The 16,403-nt window shown below is 48.0% G+C and overlaps 1 protein-coding gene across 5 annotated transcripts in view; it reads left to right on the top strand.

Moving 5' to 3' along the window:
* smg1 (SMG1 nonsense mediated mRNA decay associated PI3K related kinase) overlaps positions 1 to 16,403 on the top strand; it is a 63,544-nt gene that overhangs the window by 33,347 nt on the left and 13,794 nt on the right. For all 5 annotated transcript variants that reach the window (XM_063221617.1, XM_063221600.1, XM_063221590.1 and 2 more), the window contains exons 37-54: positions 97 to 338; positions 1,317 to 1,471; positions 1,785 to 2,007; positions 3,681 to 3,927; positions 5,320 to 5,549; positions 5,907 to 6,155; positions 6,439 to 6,577; positions 6,786 to 6,895; positions 7,888 to 8,106; positions 8,461 to 8,654; positions 8,958 to 9,130; positions 9,437 to 9,716; positions 10,149 to 10,421; positions 11,224 to 11,458; positions 11,859 to 12,085; positions 13,143 to 13,299; positions 14,781 to 14,970; positions 16,086 to 16,315. In XM_063221617.1, coding sequence (XP_063077687.1) covers positions 97 to 338; positions 1,317 to 1,471; positions 1,785 to 2,007; positions 3,681 to 3,927; positions 5,320 to 5,549; positions 5,907 to 6,155; positions 6,439 to 6,577; positions 6,786 to 6,895; positions 7,888 to 8,106; positions 8,461 to 8,654; positions 8,958 to 9,130; positions 9,437 to 9,716; positions 10,149 to 10,421; positions 11,224 to 11,458; positions 11,859 to 12,085; positions 13,143 to 13,299; positions 14,781 to 14,970; positions 16,086 to 16,315 — 3,773 coding nt within the window. The remainder of the gene's footprint in view (positions 1 to 96; positions 339 to 1,316; positions 1,472 to 1,784; positions 2,008 to 3,680; positions 3,928 to 5,319; positions 5,550 to 5,906; positions 6,156 to 6,438; positions 6,578 to 6,785; positions 6,896 to 7,887; positions 8,107 to 8,460; positions 8,655 to 8,957; positions 9,131 to 9,436; positions 9,717 to 10,148; positions 10,422 to 11,223; positions 11,459 to 11,858; positions 12,086 to 13,142; positions 13,300 to 14,780; positions 14,971 to 16,085; positions 16,316 to 16,403) is intronic.

The raw sequence follows: 16,403 nt of genomic DNA, 5'->3' as shown, positions 1-16,403 counted from the left end.
TCTTTTTTTCCACCTATTTTTGTGTGTGTGTGTGTTTGGCGACGCCATATCAAGGTAATGATCGGTCACATCTAGATTTGACCATTTGTCTTCCAGGTAACAAGCTGCCGTCGGCCCTACCCACGTTCCTGGGCAACATCCAGGGCGAGGGTCTGTGTGGCGGGGGCAGCGAGGCGGGCAGTGCCCCGGCCTCCCAGGAGAGCAGCGGGGGTGGGGGAGCAGGAGGACGCGGGGAGGAACTGGTGCTCTGCTCCAGCGAGGACCAGGCCATGATGCAGGACTGCTACAGCAAGATCGTGGACAAGCTGTCCAACGCCAACCCCACCATGGTGCTGCAGGTGAGATTACTGGAGTTGGCTCTGAAGTGCATCTGCAACGTAGAGTAAAGTAGAGTATAATTTATTAATACCAGAGAGGAAATGAAGGTGTCAAGTAACATGCATGCCTAAATACAGAAGACATTACACACAAGACACTTTTCGATCACCCTGGATCTTTCTCAGGCAATGATGCCTGACGAAGATCCAAGGGTAATCAAAAGTTTGCCATTATCATTTTAAAAAGTATATTTTTTTGGAGCTTATTTTACTGTGTGCAGACTTACCTTTTTTAACGGACATTTGTCTGGTACCTGCAACAAGTGTGACTTTGGATGTTCGCACCCGACCCAAAACGAATATTGAAAAGCTCATCACTGTAGGAAGACTGCTACTGTATCAACCTCAAATAGTAATGCAGCTGCTATTGTGTGTTGCTGCCGCTAGTGCTAAATCACTCAGAAGGATGATGGACACCATTACAGGAACTAGCTAACTGGACATGCTGTGTGAGCTTGGTTAACATAGAAATGGGTGGGGTTAGTGAGTGGGGTAATAAGGTGAACAACCAGCCCAGATTAGACAAACAGATCGTTGATGAACTGTGCTGGGTGCGTTTTTCAATAGCGTCATTGCTAACTTGGTTAGCAACTTACTTTGTTTTACTGTAATGCATTTCCCCATAGGCAGTCTACTAAGTTGTTAACTGGGTAGCTTCTACACTTTCGAGAAACTGGATTCTATGTTAAACTTCGACTTTTTTCGCACACCTGGCAGGTGCGTCGGAGATGGCCCATGGTCACTCAGCAACAACTTAAAGAAACTCCCGCACACTGACCATTTCGCTGTTCTTTCTTTAATAATGACGTTTCGGTACTAGACCTTCATCAGGCAATCACAGGAGTTTCTGTAAGTTGTTGCTGAGAAACTGGATTCTGCATGGTTTTCAGTGCATTTTGCTAACTGTGTGTGTGTGTGTGTGTGTGTGTGTGTCATCAGGTGCAGATGCTGGTGGGTGAGCTGCGTCGTGTGACCCTGCTGTGGGACGAGCTGTGGCTGGGCGTGCTGCAGCAGCAACACATGCACGTGCTGCGACGCATACAGCAGCTGGAGGACGAGGTCAAGAGGGTGCAGAACAACAACACCTTGCGCAAGTAAGAACACACATACGGGTACACACACACACACACACACACACACACACACACACACACACTAGGTCAAGAGGGTGCAGAACAACACCACCCTGCGGAAATAAGACACCACACACACACACACACACACCAGCAGCAGCACCCTTTAATCAAACCTTTCAGTGAAATGTTCCCCTTTTGCTGCTGAATTAGGTCATTATTAGTTGGATGCATGCGTTTAGTTTGTCACATTTTTCCAACCCTCCTGTGTGTGTTTGTGTCTCGTTGCCTGTGTTTGTGTATGTGCCTGTTGCGCCTGTGTGTGCATCCCCAGAGACGAGAAGGTGGCCATCATGCGCGAGAAGCACTCTGCTCTGATGCGGCCGGTGGTGTTTGCGCTGGAGCACGTGCGGAGCATCACAGCGGCGGCGGCAGAGACCCCTCACGAGACCTGGTTCCAGAACACCTACGGAGACGCCATCCAGTCCGCCCTGGAGCGTCTGCGCTGCCCGCAGAACCCCGCCAACCCTGCCAGCAGTTGGGCACCCTTTAAACAGGTCAGTTTGGGAGCAAGGAATGTATATTGGAAAAGGAACTATTACTGGCTGGGAAATGCATTGGCCACGGTGTAGTACAGGGGCGTGGCCCGAGGACACGGATCAATGGAAAAGTAACTCCGGTGTGCATAGTCAGTTGGTGCGACACCGTGACACCGGAAACTGCAAAATCACTCTGGATATCCGGAATTTGCATTGCATTGTGGGTGCTAGCGGCTGCTGTGAGTTCCGGCCCGGTCGAAGTAGGATGTACGGTTGTCAGTGTTCAGTTTGTGGCCATATTAAATACAGCTGTCGGACAGTGTTGATCGCGCGGGATAATTGATGACAGCTGTCAAAAATTCACGGTGTCCTATGAACTGTTGCACACTCCAGGCCCAGCGGTAGTGGAATTGCACTTAACCATGCCGCCAGTACTGACCGTAGAAAAAGAAAGTGACTTTACTCGCGACTATGCTCCACTATGCTCTTATGGCACAGCAAGCCGTCTTCTCCATAGCGTCATTGGTTGAGAGGCACAAGATGCACAGCTTTAGTGGGATTTTGTAAGTCTTTCAAGCAGTCGAGTGGACAGTGCGTTTTCCAGAGTGAACACAGGGGTTTAGCTCTTCAAAAACCTTTCAGACAAAGTACTGCCATCTAGCACAGCTTGTTGTGGAGCACTGGTAAACCCCACCATACCATACATTCTTCATTTCTAATAGTTTTTTGTGTCTCTTTAGGAAGCCAATGCCCTCTTTTTGGAAGTTTGTTTAAAACAAGTCTAACCATCGTCGATGGAATTGCCAACCTAATCTGCTTTATTTTTCCTTTTGAGTCCACAATAGAGAAAAAAAACAACAAACAGACAAAACAGTTTGCAGGTTTAATGCTGTGGATGATGGGCTTTGTTTTGCATTTTAACCCCAGTAGCCATGCTCCCTATTGTAATTGGGTGCTAGAGCCTCGTATTAGTTTGAGCCAAGCATGCATTTACCATGGCAGCCATATGGCAATGCCCACCCCCGCTTTGCTTATTTAATCAATCATGACAGACAACAAATGAGTCATCCGAAAAACAATGAAGAAATGTCAGTGAGATTATGGGCTTTTAAAGCAGCCGAGTGGTCCAGTTGTTGTGCTTGTGTTCGGCTTGTCCTGCATTTATGGTCATTAGCTATCGCAATTACAGCCCACATTTGTGCCCTCCTAAGCACGTATTTAGCGTTTTAGAGGTTTAGTCAGTCTTTTTTCAATCTAAGCTGTAGTCAGGCTTCACCTGCAACGAGATGTTTGGAGATGAGGAAATGCAACTGTTGCACACATGCATTGGCATGTATGGCTTAAAGAAGAAAGTTAACTCATGCATAAGTAGAATTTGCATATCTACTTATCTACATATCTACTGATGTTTGCCATCAGTCACTTAAAGACTGTTTGTCATGGTTAGTGTGGCATTTAAACTCTTCATGCAAAGCATGGCAAAATGTTCTCTGTCCACCATCCACCTGCAAATCATGCAGTCACAACAGTTTGCTGCAGAACATCATTTAAGAAACACTGTTGTAGTGTCACCTCATCTGATCTCTCTCTCTCTCGCTCTCTGTCTGTCTGTCTGTCTGTCTGTCTCGGTGTCTGTTTGGCGGTGTGTGTGTCCATCCGTGTCTGTGTCCATCCGTGTCTGTGTCCACCAGATCATGCTGAGCCTGCAGCAGCGTGCCCAGAAGCGTGCGAGCTACCTGCTGCGCCTGGACGAGATCAGCCCTCGGCTGGCCTCCATGAGCAGCACGGAGATGGCTCTGCCAGGCGAGGTGTCCGCCACCGACGCCGTCACCATCCAGAGCGTGGGCAACACCATCACCATCCTGCCCACCAAGACCAAGCCCAAGAAGCTACACTTCCTCGGCTCCGACGGCAAGAACTACCCCTACCTCTTCAAAGGTAAGGCAGTGACGATGTTGACAAAACTACAAAATAAAAGTGTAACACAGAACTTACCCCTACCTGTTTAAAGGTAAGGCCTGGATATGACTGCCTTGTCAGCCACAACTTTAACTGTGATTTACTAGTTTTGTAAGAAGTACCCCCACCTCTTCAAAGGTTAGGCCTGTGTTTGCCTGCCTTGTCAGTCACTTGGAAAGCTCTTCAACCAGAGATGATGTTGCGAAACTAGTTAATCACAGTTTAACACAGAACTACCCCTACCTGTTCAAAGGTGAGACATGCATGTCCATAAAGGCTAAGCTTACCTCAAAGGTGTAAGGTGTTCAAAGGTGTAACGACTTTCATGTGCCTGTCATGTCTAGTTTCTGAACAGCATGAACCTGTTGGCTGAGGGATTGACAGATTGCCACCAGATTTCTCTTCTGGGTGCATTGTGAACGTTAAGCTCTTACCCGTGTTAAACTAGCCAGGCTGTGCCCTCCTAGTGATGCAACACCTTCAGCATTGCTTCTAGTGAGGCCAAGAGCAATGCAATTATCCTTTCTGAGCTCCTCCCTCCAACTTTGTCAGGAAGCGTGCAACCATTAGCATTTGGGAAATGTTAATTGTTATGTTCTTGGTCAGACCAAGTCTTGAGATTTGTAAGTCGATGATATTCAGGCTGATGATAAACTGGACTTTTGTCTCGAGCAAGGCGTCCCCAAGCACACACTGTGTGTCTGTCTTCCTGCTGAGGCCTCAGCTGCTCATACTTTCAGAGCGCTTTAAGTAGCCTCATTGGGCCAATCATTTCATCAGAACACATTAAGGAGATCATGCAGTGAGACGTGGTTTTGTAAGTCCGCCGAGAATAAAGAACAAAAGAAGCTCTCTAGCCTTTTGCGACATACTTACAATATTCTGGTGGTCTGTCCAATTTGAATAAAGCAAGTTGTTGTTTATATTGATCTGGCTCGTGCAGCGTTTGTTTGTTTGTCTGTTTGTTTGTTTTTAAGGTTCTTAATTGACTATAAGCCATCTACGCATGCAAATATTGATTAATTCATTGTTAGTTGATTGAGGTTATCGATTGATTCATGATTCACTGACAAGCAGTGTTTTTCCCCCCAGATCTCAATGTTTCTTCAAAAAATGATGAAATCTAAAAATAATGATGTATAAAATGCTACATTTAAATCAATTCCTTTTTATATTTTTTCATCCAAAAGTGACTGAAATGTTCCCACTCTTTACATCCCTCTTCACATGCACTTGGTCATGCCCATTTCACCTCTGTCGCTCGCCAGTAGAGTTGGCGATTAATTGTGTTTTTTTTCCCCCTTTTTGTCAAATTAAGTCTTATGTTTCGACATCCCTAAAATAAACCTTCCTGTGTCTGTGTGCCCCCAGGCCTGGAGGACTTGCACCTGGACGAGCGCATCATGCAGTTCCTGTCCATCGTCAACACCATGTTCACCAAGGTCAACCAGCAGGAGAGCCCGCGCTTCCACGCACGCCACTACTCAGTCACGCCGCTGGGCACCCGCTCCGGCCTCATCCAGTGGGTGGACGGCGCCACGCCCTTATTCGGCCTCTACAAGCGCTGGCAGCAGAGGGAGGCTGTGCTACAGTCACAGAAGGTGAGGCAGAGGACACGTACGCACGCACGCACACACGCGTACAGACACAGACCGCTTCTTGGCCTCCACAAGGGCTGCCAGCAGAGGGAGGCTGTTCTACAGTCACTAACAAGACACAAATATAAAGAGACGGAAAGATGTATTGAGCAATTGGATATCGAGTTTTGATCTGCTATGAGTATTTTATCAACAATTGACCGCTTGTCAGACCCATCGCCTTCCTCTCCACTCACGTCCTCCCTCCTTATCAGGTCCTAGTCTGAATGTTCTACGACACAACAATTTGTTATTTACAACTCTTCTGACCTCATCATATTCCTCTCCCGTCCCTCCTCTCTCTTCCTTTCCTCTCTCCAGGCCCAGGACTCATTCCAGCAGGCCCAGAACGTGCCCATGGTTCCGCGTCCGAGCGAGCTCTACTACAGCAAGATCGGGCCGGCGCTGAAGGCCGTGGGTCTCAGCCTGGACGTGTCACGACGTGATTGGCCCATCAGCGTGATGCGCGACGTGCTGAAGGAACTCATGGAGGCCACGCCCCCTAACCTGCTGGCCAAGGAGCTGTGGTGCTCATGCACCACCCCCAGCGAGTGGTGGAGGGTCACACAGGTGTGTTTCGGAGGGTGTGTGCGTGTGTGTGTGCGTGCGTGTGTTGTACAGGTGTGGGTGTTTTGATCAAGGAGCTTTGGTGCTCATGCATTACTCTCAGTGAGTGGGGAGGGTTGTGTGTGCGCGTGCATGCGTATAAATAATAATAAATAAAGTCACTTATGATCAAGTGTTGTAGTCTGATTCGAAAAGTTTCTACATTTCACATTGGGGAGTGAACTTATTTAACCGTAACTTGCCTTTAACTAGTGGCTGTATGTAACTGTTCCGTTTTCTCTCCCAGTCCTATGCCAGGTCTACTGCAGTCATGTCAATGGTGGGATACATCATCGGACTGGGGGACAGACATCTGGACAACGTGCTGATAGACATGACCACAGGAGAGGTGGTGCACATCGACTACAACGTCTGCTTTGAGAAAGGTCCGTCCTTCATAACATGCTTCTTTCATTTTTCAAGCGAGCAAATGTGGAAATTTCATGATTTTTCTCTGTCTTCATGAAACCGAAATTGAAGTGTAACATGGCAGTGTAATTCTGAGCAGTGTGAAACTGAAAGTATTTACACCTTGATGCGTCGACTGAAAAGGAATCCAGTGTGGTATCTTGAACTTCTTGGTTTCTCCCACAGGGAAGAGCCTGAGGGTTCCAGAGAAGGTTCCATTCCGCATGACTCACAATATTGAGACGGCCCTGGGCGTGACAGGAGTGGAGGGCATCTTCAGACTCTCCTGTGAACAGGTATGGCCAGGCATGAGGAACTCAAACACCACATGATCACTGTTGGATTCCCCTTGAAAGTCATTAGCTTTCGTTTGTTTCAGCCATGTGAACGTATTTGTCTTTGAAATAAACTGGCTTCTCAGGCTTCTCAGTCGCATTGCAAGAAAGTTATTGATCTCCTATTGTCTTTCAGTACTATTTATGCAACTTTATTAGGTGAAGGCACATTTGTTTGTACAAAAAATATGATGGCTCAAACCTTCTGAAGTTGTTGCACAAAGAAAATATAAATGGTCTCAATATGACTAGTTCAGAGGAGTAAATGTGTGCACATCCCACCCGATAGGCCAGGTGCAGGACAATGAGAGTAAATCCAAGTGAAAAGAGTGAGCTAGTCATATTGAGATGAAAAGAGAAGTCCGCGACACTGCTTGTCTATTTATTATTTAATCGAGCAACGTTTCGACCTTCAGGTCTTCATCAGGCAAAGTCTCACACTTTGCCTGATGAAGACCTGAAGGTCGAAACGTTGCTCGATTAAATAATAAATAGACAAGCAGTGTCGCGGACTTCTCTTTTCATCTCAATATGACTAGCTCACACTTTATCATCGTGATTATCTAATATGTCCCAAACCACACATGTAAAGCAGTATGTAAAGATGTCTTTGTCAAAATGTGCAATACAAAGGCACACCAGGCAAAGACAATGTTACATGGGTGAGCACCCTTCTGCCCTACAGAGGCAAAGTGCAGTGACTACTATGCCAACATTGAAACTAAGAAAAATGCCTTCGAGGCTTTGGCATTGATACTGTACTGGTTTGATACTGTATTACTACAAATTTGGCATAGAAATGTCTGTAAAACAGGACACATTTGGGCATTTGGAAGGAGGTTACGAAGACAATTTTCAGTAATAACTAAATGTTGACAAAAAAAATGTAGTTACTGCACTTTTCCTTTGTGCGGCACCCTTGTGTGACCATGTGCGTGTGTTTCCGTCCGCAGGTGGTGCAGATGATGCGTCGCGGGCGCGAGACGCTGCTGACGCTGCTGGAGGCGTTTGTGTACGACCCTCTGGTGGACTGGACGGCAGGCGGAGAGGTGGGCTTCGCGGGGGCCGTGTACGGAGGAGGCGGACAGCAGGCCGAGAGCAAGCAGAGCAAGAGGGAGATGGAGCGGGACATCACGCGCAGCCTCTTCTCCTCGCGCGTCGCCGAGATCAAGGTGAGATCAGGCTGCTGTTCCTTGGACAACGGGCTGACCTTGGCTCTGCTTTGATGCAATGATTGGAGAATTAATGTTGTTTAGAGGCTGTGTGTTGGAGAGCATAATCCTGAGATCCTGTTGTAATGTTAAAGAATATTAATGTTACAGATGAAAATGTTTTGTGCAGAGCAGTCATGTTCTCACTAAACAGCAAACGGCATCTAAAAAAAGGCAGCAACCCAAAATAAACTGTAGATTGAGGTTATTGTACGTTTTCAAACAAACTTTCCTGTAAACCTGACTTACTCCGGTTTGTGCTACTGGGTGTCCTGAACTTGTGTGTGTGTGCGTGCGTGTGTGTGTGTTGTACAGGTGAACTGGTTCAAGAACCGGGAGGAGATGCTGGTGGCGTTGCCCCAGGTGGAGGTGGCGGTGGAGGAGCACCTGTCCCTGCTGGAGGCCCTGACGCGGGGGGAGAGCCAGCACACCAAGCTGCTGCAGGAGATGGACTTCCTGGAGGGGGCCGACAGCAGGGCAGACCACCTCATACACACACTAGAGCACAGGTAAGGACACACACACACACACACACACACACACACACACACACACACACACACACACACACTACATACGTAGCAGACCGCCTCATACACATACTATAGCTCAGTTGAAGAGGGAAATGTGCACCCTGAAGTACAATTGGACTACAGCCCTGGATTATATCTACTGTATATACGAACACCATAGATAGCAGATGAGGAGACATCAGAATGAAATAATGGACAGAAAGACATCATGGAATGACATGGAATGTCCTTACTGCTGCTCATACGTGTATTTCCCCGTCACGCCCCTCCTCCACTCAGATACTCTGAGCACACCCAGCTGCAGTCCCGGCAGCGCACGGTGCAGGACGCCATCCAGAGCAAGCTGACGGACCTGGACCACTGGATCTCCCAGTACCAAGCAGCCTTCGCCAGCCTGGAGGCCACGCAGCTGGCCAGCCTGCTGCAGGAGATCAGCAGCCCCATAGACCTGGGTAAGCTCCAACAACCCCCAAAGTACAATAGACCTGGTTAAATTAAGTGTTATAGTCCTGGGTAAGAAATATTGCCTGGTGAAGGCATTAGAGACCTGGGTAAGCTCCAGCAACCCCATATGTACAATAGACCAAAAACTTTTCTTTATTCCCCTCTCCTCTCATTTTTTCTTTCCTCTCCTTTCCCATCATTCACCTTTTCATTCTCTCCCATGATGCCCCCATATATTCTCTCCTCCCCCTCCATCCTCTCCTCGTCTCCATCGTCTCCTCTCCTCTCTTGTCCTCCTCCTCCTCCTCCTCCAGGTCCCCCCAGCTACGTGCCGGCCACGGCCTTCCTCCAGAACGCGGGCCAGGCCCACCTGATCAGCCAGTGCGAGGCTCTGGAGGCGGAGGTGGGGGCTCTGCTGCAGCAGCGGCGGCTGGTCCTGCGCGGCTGCCTGGAGCACCTGCACAGCTACGCCACCGTGGCCCTGCTCTACCCCCGCGCCGCGCACCGCCGACACCGCACGCACGCCTGGAAACACTGGCTGGAGGAGCTCATGCAGGACATGACCACCGAGCACTGCCAGGCCATATACCACCAGTAAGTAGCACAGTATGGGAAATACAGGCCATTACCACCAGTGAGGACTTAACATATAGGAATGCATATAGCACTGCCAGGCCATTTACCACCAGTGAGTTGAGGGAGCGTGCGTGCGTGGGTGTGTGTGGGTGTGTGTGTTTGTGTCAGTGAGGGGATATTGTAGGACATGGCCACAGAGCACTGCCAGGGCATGTACTACCAATGAGTTGCATGCGCGAGTGAGAGTTTCTTATAATGTGCAGCTGTAGGACATGATCACTCTCAGGCCATCACGAGTGACTAGCTGTGTGCGTGCGTGCGCGCTTCGCAACAGTGGCATTTGTTGTCCTCAGACTGAAAATATGTTTTGTGACCGACCTGGCTTGTTCTCACGGTACATATCCAAAACCTTCTCCTTCCTCGCTCCGTCTCCACCCCTCCCTCCCTCAGGTACGAGCTGCAGTTCTCTCCTCAGCCGCCGGCCTCTGTGTGCCAGTTTGTGTCGGGCGTGGAGCTGGCTCTGCAGCACCACGCGGCTGACACCAACACGCGTCTGCTGCGGCAGGCGGAGCGTCTGAAGGCGGAGGGGGCGAGCGTGACCCAGTGCGAGGAGCAGCTGCAGGACATCGAGCGCTGCATCGCCGCCTTCCTGCGCGAGAACGCCGAGCCCGGAGCGTACAGCATGGCCGGCATCATACTGTCAGCCCTCTGCGCCCTCACCAGGTGGGTGTTAACCTAGCATACTGAAATGCTTAGGACACATACACGCGTTTTACACAATTGTCCAAGCAAAATGAATTTTGCCATTCATTCCTATGAGGGAGGTGAAGGCAAGCGAACAGGAGCGAAGCAAAGCAAAATTATTTGACCAAGTTCCGTATCATGCAAATTAGGAGCGAATTTCGCCTGCGGCAGCCAATCAAGTCCACAGAAATAATGTTGCATTCAATTTGATTCGCCGCGACGACCTGACAGTTGAGCTGTCAGAATGGAACACTGAATTTCGCCTCCCTTCACTTTGCTCGTTTCCCCTGCATGTGTCCCTAGTGTAATGTAGGAAATCTTGCCGTCTTTACTTTCACCGGACAGGCAGCTTGCTTTGCTTCAGCCGAGCGCCTCTAACCAAATTAGCTAGTAGTTCATTTTTCTACTAACGTTAATTAAATTTCACTCCTGGTGATGGAGGGGACTACTGTATATCACATATTGTATACACACTTTTTTGGGCTCAAACTAATGCCCATAATGTTACAGCTTAAGCCCATAAATTATTGCAATACTGCAATGAATATGCAGCACCTGACGTGTGCTACTCCTAAAACGAAATTGACCCATAAACATGCCTGGCATTGCTTTTTCCTCTGGTGTAACCTGGTGATGGAGGGGTCTATGTCAATACTTTATACTTCACACTTCATACACGTGCCTGTTGTTGCTTCATCCTTAGGCGTAGCTTGGTTATGTATGGAGCTAGATCAGTGCTGTATACTTCATATAAATATGACTGCTGTTGCTTCGTCCTCAGGCGTAACCTGGTGATGGAGGGCGCTGCGTCGAGCGCGGGTGAGCAGCTGGTGGAGCTGACGTCTCGTGACGGCGACTGGTTCCTGGAGGAGCTGTGCAGCATGAGCGGCAACATCACCTGCCTGCTGCAGCTGCTCCAGCAGTGCCAGCTCATCTCACACGACCTGGACCTGCCCAGCCCCGCCGACACCGGCCAGGCCGTCTACCTGGCCAACGGGGTCTACACCTGCCTACAGGTGAGCTGATGCTACACCTCATTCACCTCTTACACCATACAGGCTCTCACAGCACCTCATATACCTTACCTCATACACCGGCCAGGCCGTCTACCTGGCCAACGGGGTCTACACCTGCCTACAGGTATACTCTCACATTACCTCATGCACATCATACCTCACATACACCTCGCTTCATACACAGCTCAGGCTGTCTACCTGGCCAACGGAGTCTACACCTGCCTACAGGTGAGCTCATGTCATGTCAAAAATGCAATTATGGCTCACCCGTACAAGTGGGCAGCCCAACGCGTGCCCCAAAGGGTGGACAATGCCACTTAATTACTTATTCCCACATGGAGCTTTTCTATGAATTGGCCTATTAATCTATTTTCCATCGGGTGTTTTTGTCCCTTCACAGGAGCTGAACACTAACTTCCGGCAGATCATCTTCCCGGAGGCCCTGCGCTGCATGCTGAAGGGCGAGAGCACGCTGGAGAGCATGCTCGTCGAGCTAGACGCCCTCATAGACACCTGCGCAGACGGGGTCTCCTTGCAGGGGCTGGCCGACGCCCTCCAGACGCACCTGCGCAACGCCGCCATGGGGCTGAACGAGGACGCAGACTCTCACTACCTGGACATCACCAGGTAGGATTTTTGCCCCGTGGTGATTCATACCCTCACTACCTGGTCAACATTATTTGGGCAACATCAGTTACTGACCGCCCCATATCAGTAGAGAGGGATGAATATGAAGGGTTTCTGGAAGCCATGCACCAGGGCGTGCCTAGGCAATTTGATTACTCTTTGGGTCTGTACACGTGTGTACAATATATTCAATATACAAGATGTTTTGTCCATTTCTTGAAACCAATAAGATTTGTTCATATAGATTAGATTAGATTAGATTATATTAAACTTTATTTATTCCCAAGGGGAAATTCTTTTTCCAGTTTGCTCTGTAGATTAAAAAGATAAGTAAAAAATAAAATACAAATAAAGTGGATACAAAAATAATGAGGTGATCATGCAGAAAAGTCCAAGAGTTTGTCTTTGTCCTTAATGGACAAGAGTTGCATGGCTCTAGGGACAAATGATTTCCCCAGTCTGTCAGTCCTGAATTTCAGTGCTCTCAGCCTCATGCTGAACACACTCTTTTGTTGGATGATTGTGTTGTAGAGTGGGTGTGCCTTATTGTCCAAGATGGTGAGCAGTTTGCTCAAAGATCTTCTATCTGACACTGAAGTGAAGTTCTCCAGCTCTTCCACAACAGAGCTAGCTTTCCTCACCGGTCTGTCAAGCCGCGCAACATCCCTCTTCCTTATGCTTCCACCCCAGCAGACCACTGCATAAAAAAGTACACTGGCAACTACAGACTGATAGAACATAGTGAGGAGTGTGTTGCACACATTGAAAGATCGTAGCTTCCTCAGGAAGTATAGCCGACTGTCCTTTTTTGTATACTGCATCTGTATTGGCAGACCAGTCTAGTTTGTTATCCAGATAATATGATATAATGTGATTGACTCTTTAAAGAGGCACACTTCATATCACATTATATGAACAGTCTTGAGCACCATGTTTAACTAAGTGGGTGGGAGATTAACATGGGTATTATTATAATAATTGTGTGAGTGATTTTTCCAAACACTTGAGCGATTGGACTAATTAAGTGTTATGTAATTGTCTGTGCGTACGTGTGTAGGATGTTGCGCCTGCAGTACTCTGAGCTGATCCAGCCGCGCAGCATGGAGTCGTCCCTGCAGGAGACCCCCAAGATGAGTGCAGGCCAGATGCTGCTGGTGGCCTTCGATGGCATGTTTGCCCAGCTGGAGACCGCATTCGGCCTGCTTGTGGAGAAGGTAGGCAGCACAGCACACCTGGTGTTTGTGTGGTAATGGCAGACAATGGGCACACATGTCTTTGGGTACGTTTCATTATCCAAACTCCTGTCCTCGAACTGTGCTTGTGGCCTTGCGCTTTGCTCATGCCCCGCCTCCGTGGAGAAAATGATTGCGTTTCCCTTGCTGTCAGCCGAGCCACAACAACTTCTGGGTGACTTATCCCCATTCAACATTGGCAAATGAAAAAAAAGGACATTTGAATTGCGCTTTTAGGAGATAATGAATTGAACTTCTGTTGTCAGTGCAGTCTTGCAATGTTCAAGGGAAGACGGAAGTTTAGATAATGGAACGAACCTTTAGATAGCTCTTTTGGCAGCACAGTACACTTGCGGACAGATCTGTGGATGCGTATTTGTATTAGTGTGGCGAGGTTAAGCAGCGAACACACCTGTCTTTGTTTGTGGAGTAAGTAGGCAGCAAACATCTGCCTGTGTTTGTTTAGATGGGGGGCACAGCACTGTCTGTATATGCTTGCGTTTGTATTTCCAAGAGCTCCCATTGACCAGCTGAGAAACCTAGACAATTGATTTTGTACTCCCTACGCATTTGCAGACCATGCGCTTATATTGTAACAGACGTCTAGAGGAGCAGTAAGCATGGTTACAAAATAACGAAACTGAGAATATTTTTTTAACAACAGTGTTTCCCATACATTAAGGAAACTATGGCGCACCGACATAGTTTAATTTGGGCCGCCATAGTTTCGAAAATGTAAAAAAAAAAATAGATATATTTTTTTATACTTTTTTTTTTTTAACGATTTCCGTTTTCTATTAAACGATTTGAAAAACGATTTCCTTCGCATTTTCCTCCTGGAGTAAATACATCCTATAGAGAAAACCATGAGTGCTTGAAAGACAGAGGGATCAAAAGCCTAGCCAAGTTGTTGTAGTTAACTCGGGTTTGGGAGCAATAAAAAACCTTGAGAGAAGGGACAGTTGGGATGAGTTTACTGACACTCCCCAGGCTTTGTTTTACAGTTGTATGATATGTATGTAATGAATGTGTATAGACATAAATGTGTAATATGTTGTTCAGCCCTTTTACACTTTTATGGGAGGAATTTTGAAAAACTGGCCCTGTGACCAGCACCCCTCATGTAGAATGTGTGTTGAGGAAAAGGTATAGCCTACTCTCTTAGACCATTTTTGTCTGTGCGTTAACAATTTCACAGTGCTCCTAAATTCTTATCTGTGCTCCTATTTCTTTTTTTTACGCCGCGTGAACCCCCCAAATTGCCCCGCGTGAAATACCCCCCCCCCAACAGCTGCCCCCATAGTTTCCAAAAATTCTGTGGGAAACACTGAACAATGAATGTTTTCCCCGTATAAGTAAATGCTACTGTATATATTTGTATATGTACGTAGTTCGATGTCGACAAATGGTATCGTTTTATGACCCTCGCCTCTGACCTCTGACGTCTCCGTGTGTGTCTACAGCTGAACTCGCTGGACGTGCCGGCTGCGTGGCGTAAGGTGGACGTGATTCGGGAGGCGCGGGCAGCACAAGTGCACTTCTTTGACTGCCAGCAGACCCGCCAGGTGCTGGAGGAGATCTTCTTCCTCAAGAGGCTGCAGACCATACGCGACTTCTTCCGACTCTGCAGCTCCTTCTCACAGACCCTGTCTGGTGAGGCAGATTTGTGGCTTACGGCATGCCTTCTTAGTAGTTGGGACAGCGTTTTATGCCTGTAGGGGCTCCCTCCAGGCTGCAATTAAGTAATTGTAACCACTTACCTTAACCCTCCACCTTAACTTAATCCTTAACCCTAATACTAAACCTAAACTTAAGCCCTTGACCCTTGTTTAGGAGGGGTGCCTGGCAGGCATGCAGCTTTGCCATTTTTTGTCCTCAAAGGTCCTCAAAGGTACCTTTAACTTTAAAGAGACCATCTTAGTAGGCCTGATTAGAAATTATTTTGAATCAACTTTTTATGCCAATTCTCTAAATAAATTTGAGGCTGTATAACTTCAAGAATTGAGGGTAAGGAACACCAGCTATCGGCTTTACCAAGATGCCAGACATGAGTTGGAGAGCAGTAACACTGACACAATACGTAAGGGTTAACGTTCGGCGAGAAGGTCGCTACCGTGGAATAGCAGCACGACAGAGAGAATCTTTAGACCCCGACGCGGAGCGGAGGGGTCTTGTTCTCTCTGAAGTGCTGCTATTCCACAAAGCGACCGACTCGCCGAAAGTTAACCCGCTTATTATATGGATATACTTAAATGATTTACACATGCGGGGACATTTCTTTAGACCTATTTAATGGTAAGATTGTTGCTGTGCAAAACAAAACAGAGCCGTTGTGGAACACCGCTAGGCAACAGCTAGGTAGGCTAGCCAGGACAGGTGTTGTCTATCACAGCAGCTGATTAGAGTGACAAAAGACGTACCGGACCCCCTGCGGAGTGATATGAAACATTCGCTTTAGCCACTGACTTGTATACAAGCCAGTGGCTTTAGCAGTGAACGTCTTGTTGCCATTGACAGCGGTAGCCAGGACAACGGGTGCTGTCTATCACAGCAGCTGATTAGAGTCTTGTTGAAAAGTCGCTTTAGCAGTGAAAAGTCTTGTTGCCATTGACAGCGGTCTGTTATAGACCAACCCGTCCGTTATCGAAAAATAACAGACGTCCGAACGTTGGGGAGCCCCGTTGAAATGAATGGAGCATTCGACAGATGACGTCACAACCATATAATAATATAATTTAATATTCTGTTTTCTTCTTTTCTCCCTGTAGGCACCTGCCCTCCTCCCACCGACGACCCCCCTGCCACCAACGGCCCGGTTCCGCTGGTGAAGCCGCTGTTCCGTGGCTCTGCCGTGGTGAGCGAGGACCAGATGACGCGACCCATCAAGGCCTTCACAGCTGACTTCGTGCGGCAGATGCTGATTGGTCTGCCTACGCAGGCGCTCGGCCTGTGTCTCTGCAGCGCCATCAGTGCACTGGGCACCGACCTCATCGCACAGGTAACATGGTGTCCTTTTTATATTGCCTTTATATAGGATGCAGAGTAACTAAGTTCAGTCAAGAATCTGGTCAGAATTGCACAAATCA

This window comes from Engraulis encrasicolus, chromosome 2 (genome assembly GCF_034702125.1).
Source record: "Engraulis encrasicolus isolate BLACKSEA-1 chromosome 2, IST_EnEncr_1.0, whole genome shotgun sequence".
NCBI classification, from domain to species: Eukaryota; Metazoa; Chordata; class Actinopteri; order Clupeiformes; family Engraulidae; genus Engraulis; species Engraulis encrasicolus.
The sequence above is the reverse complement of the archived record's forward strand: the minus strand, read 5'-3'. Positions and strand labels throughout refer to the sequence as shown.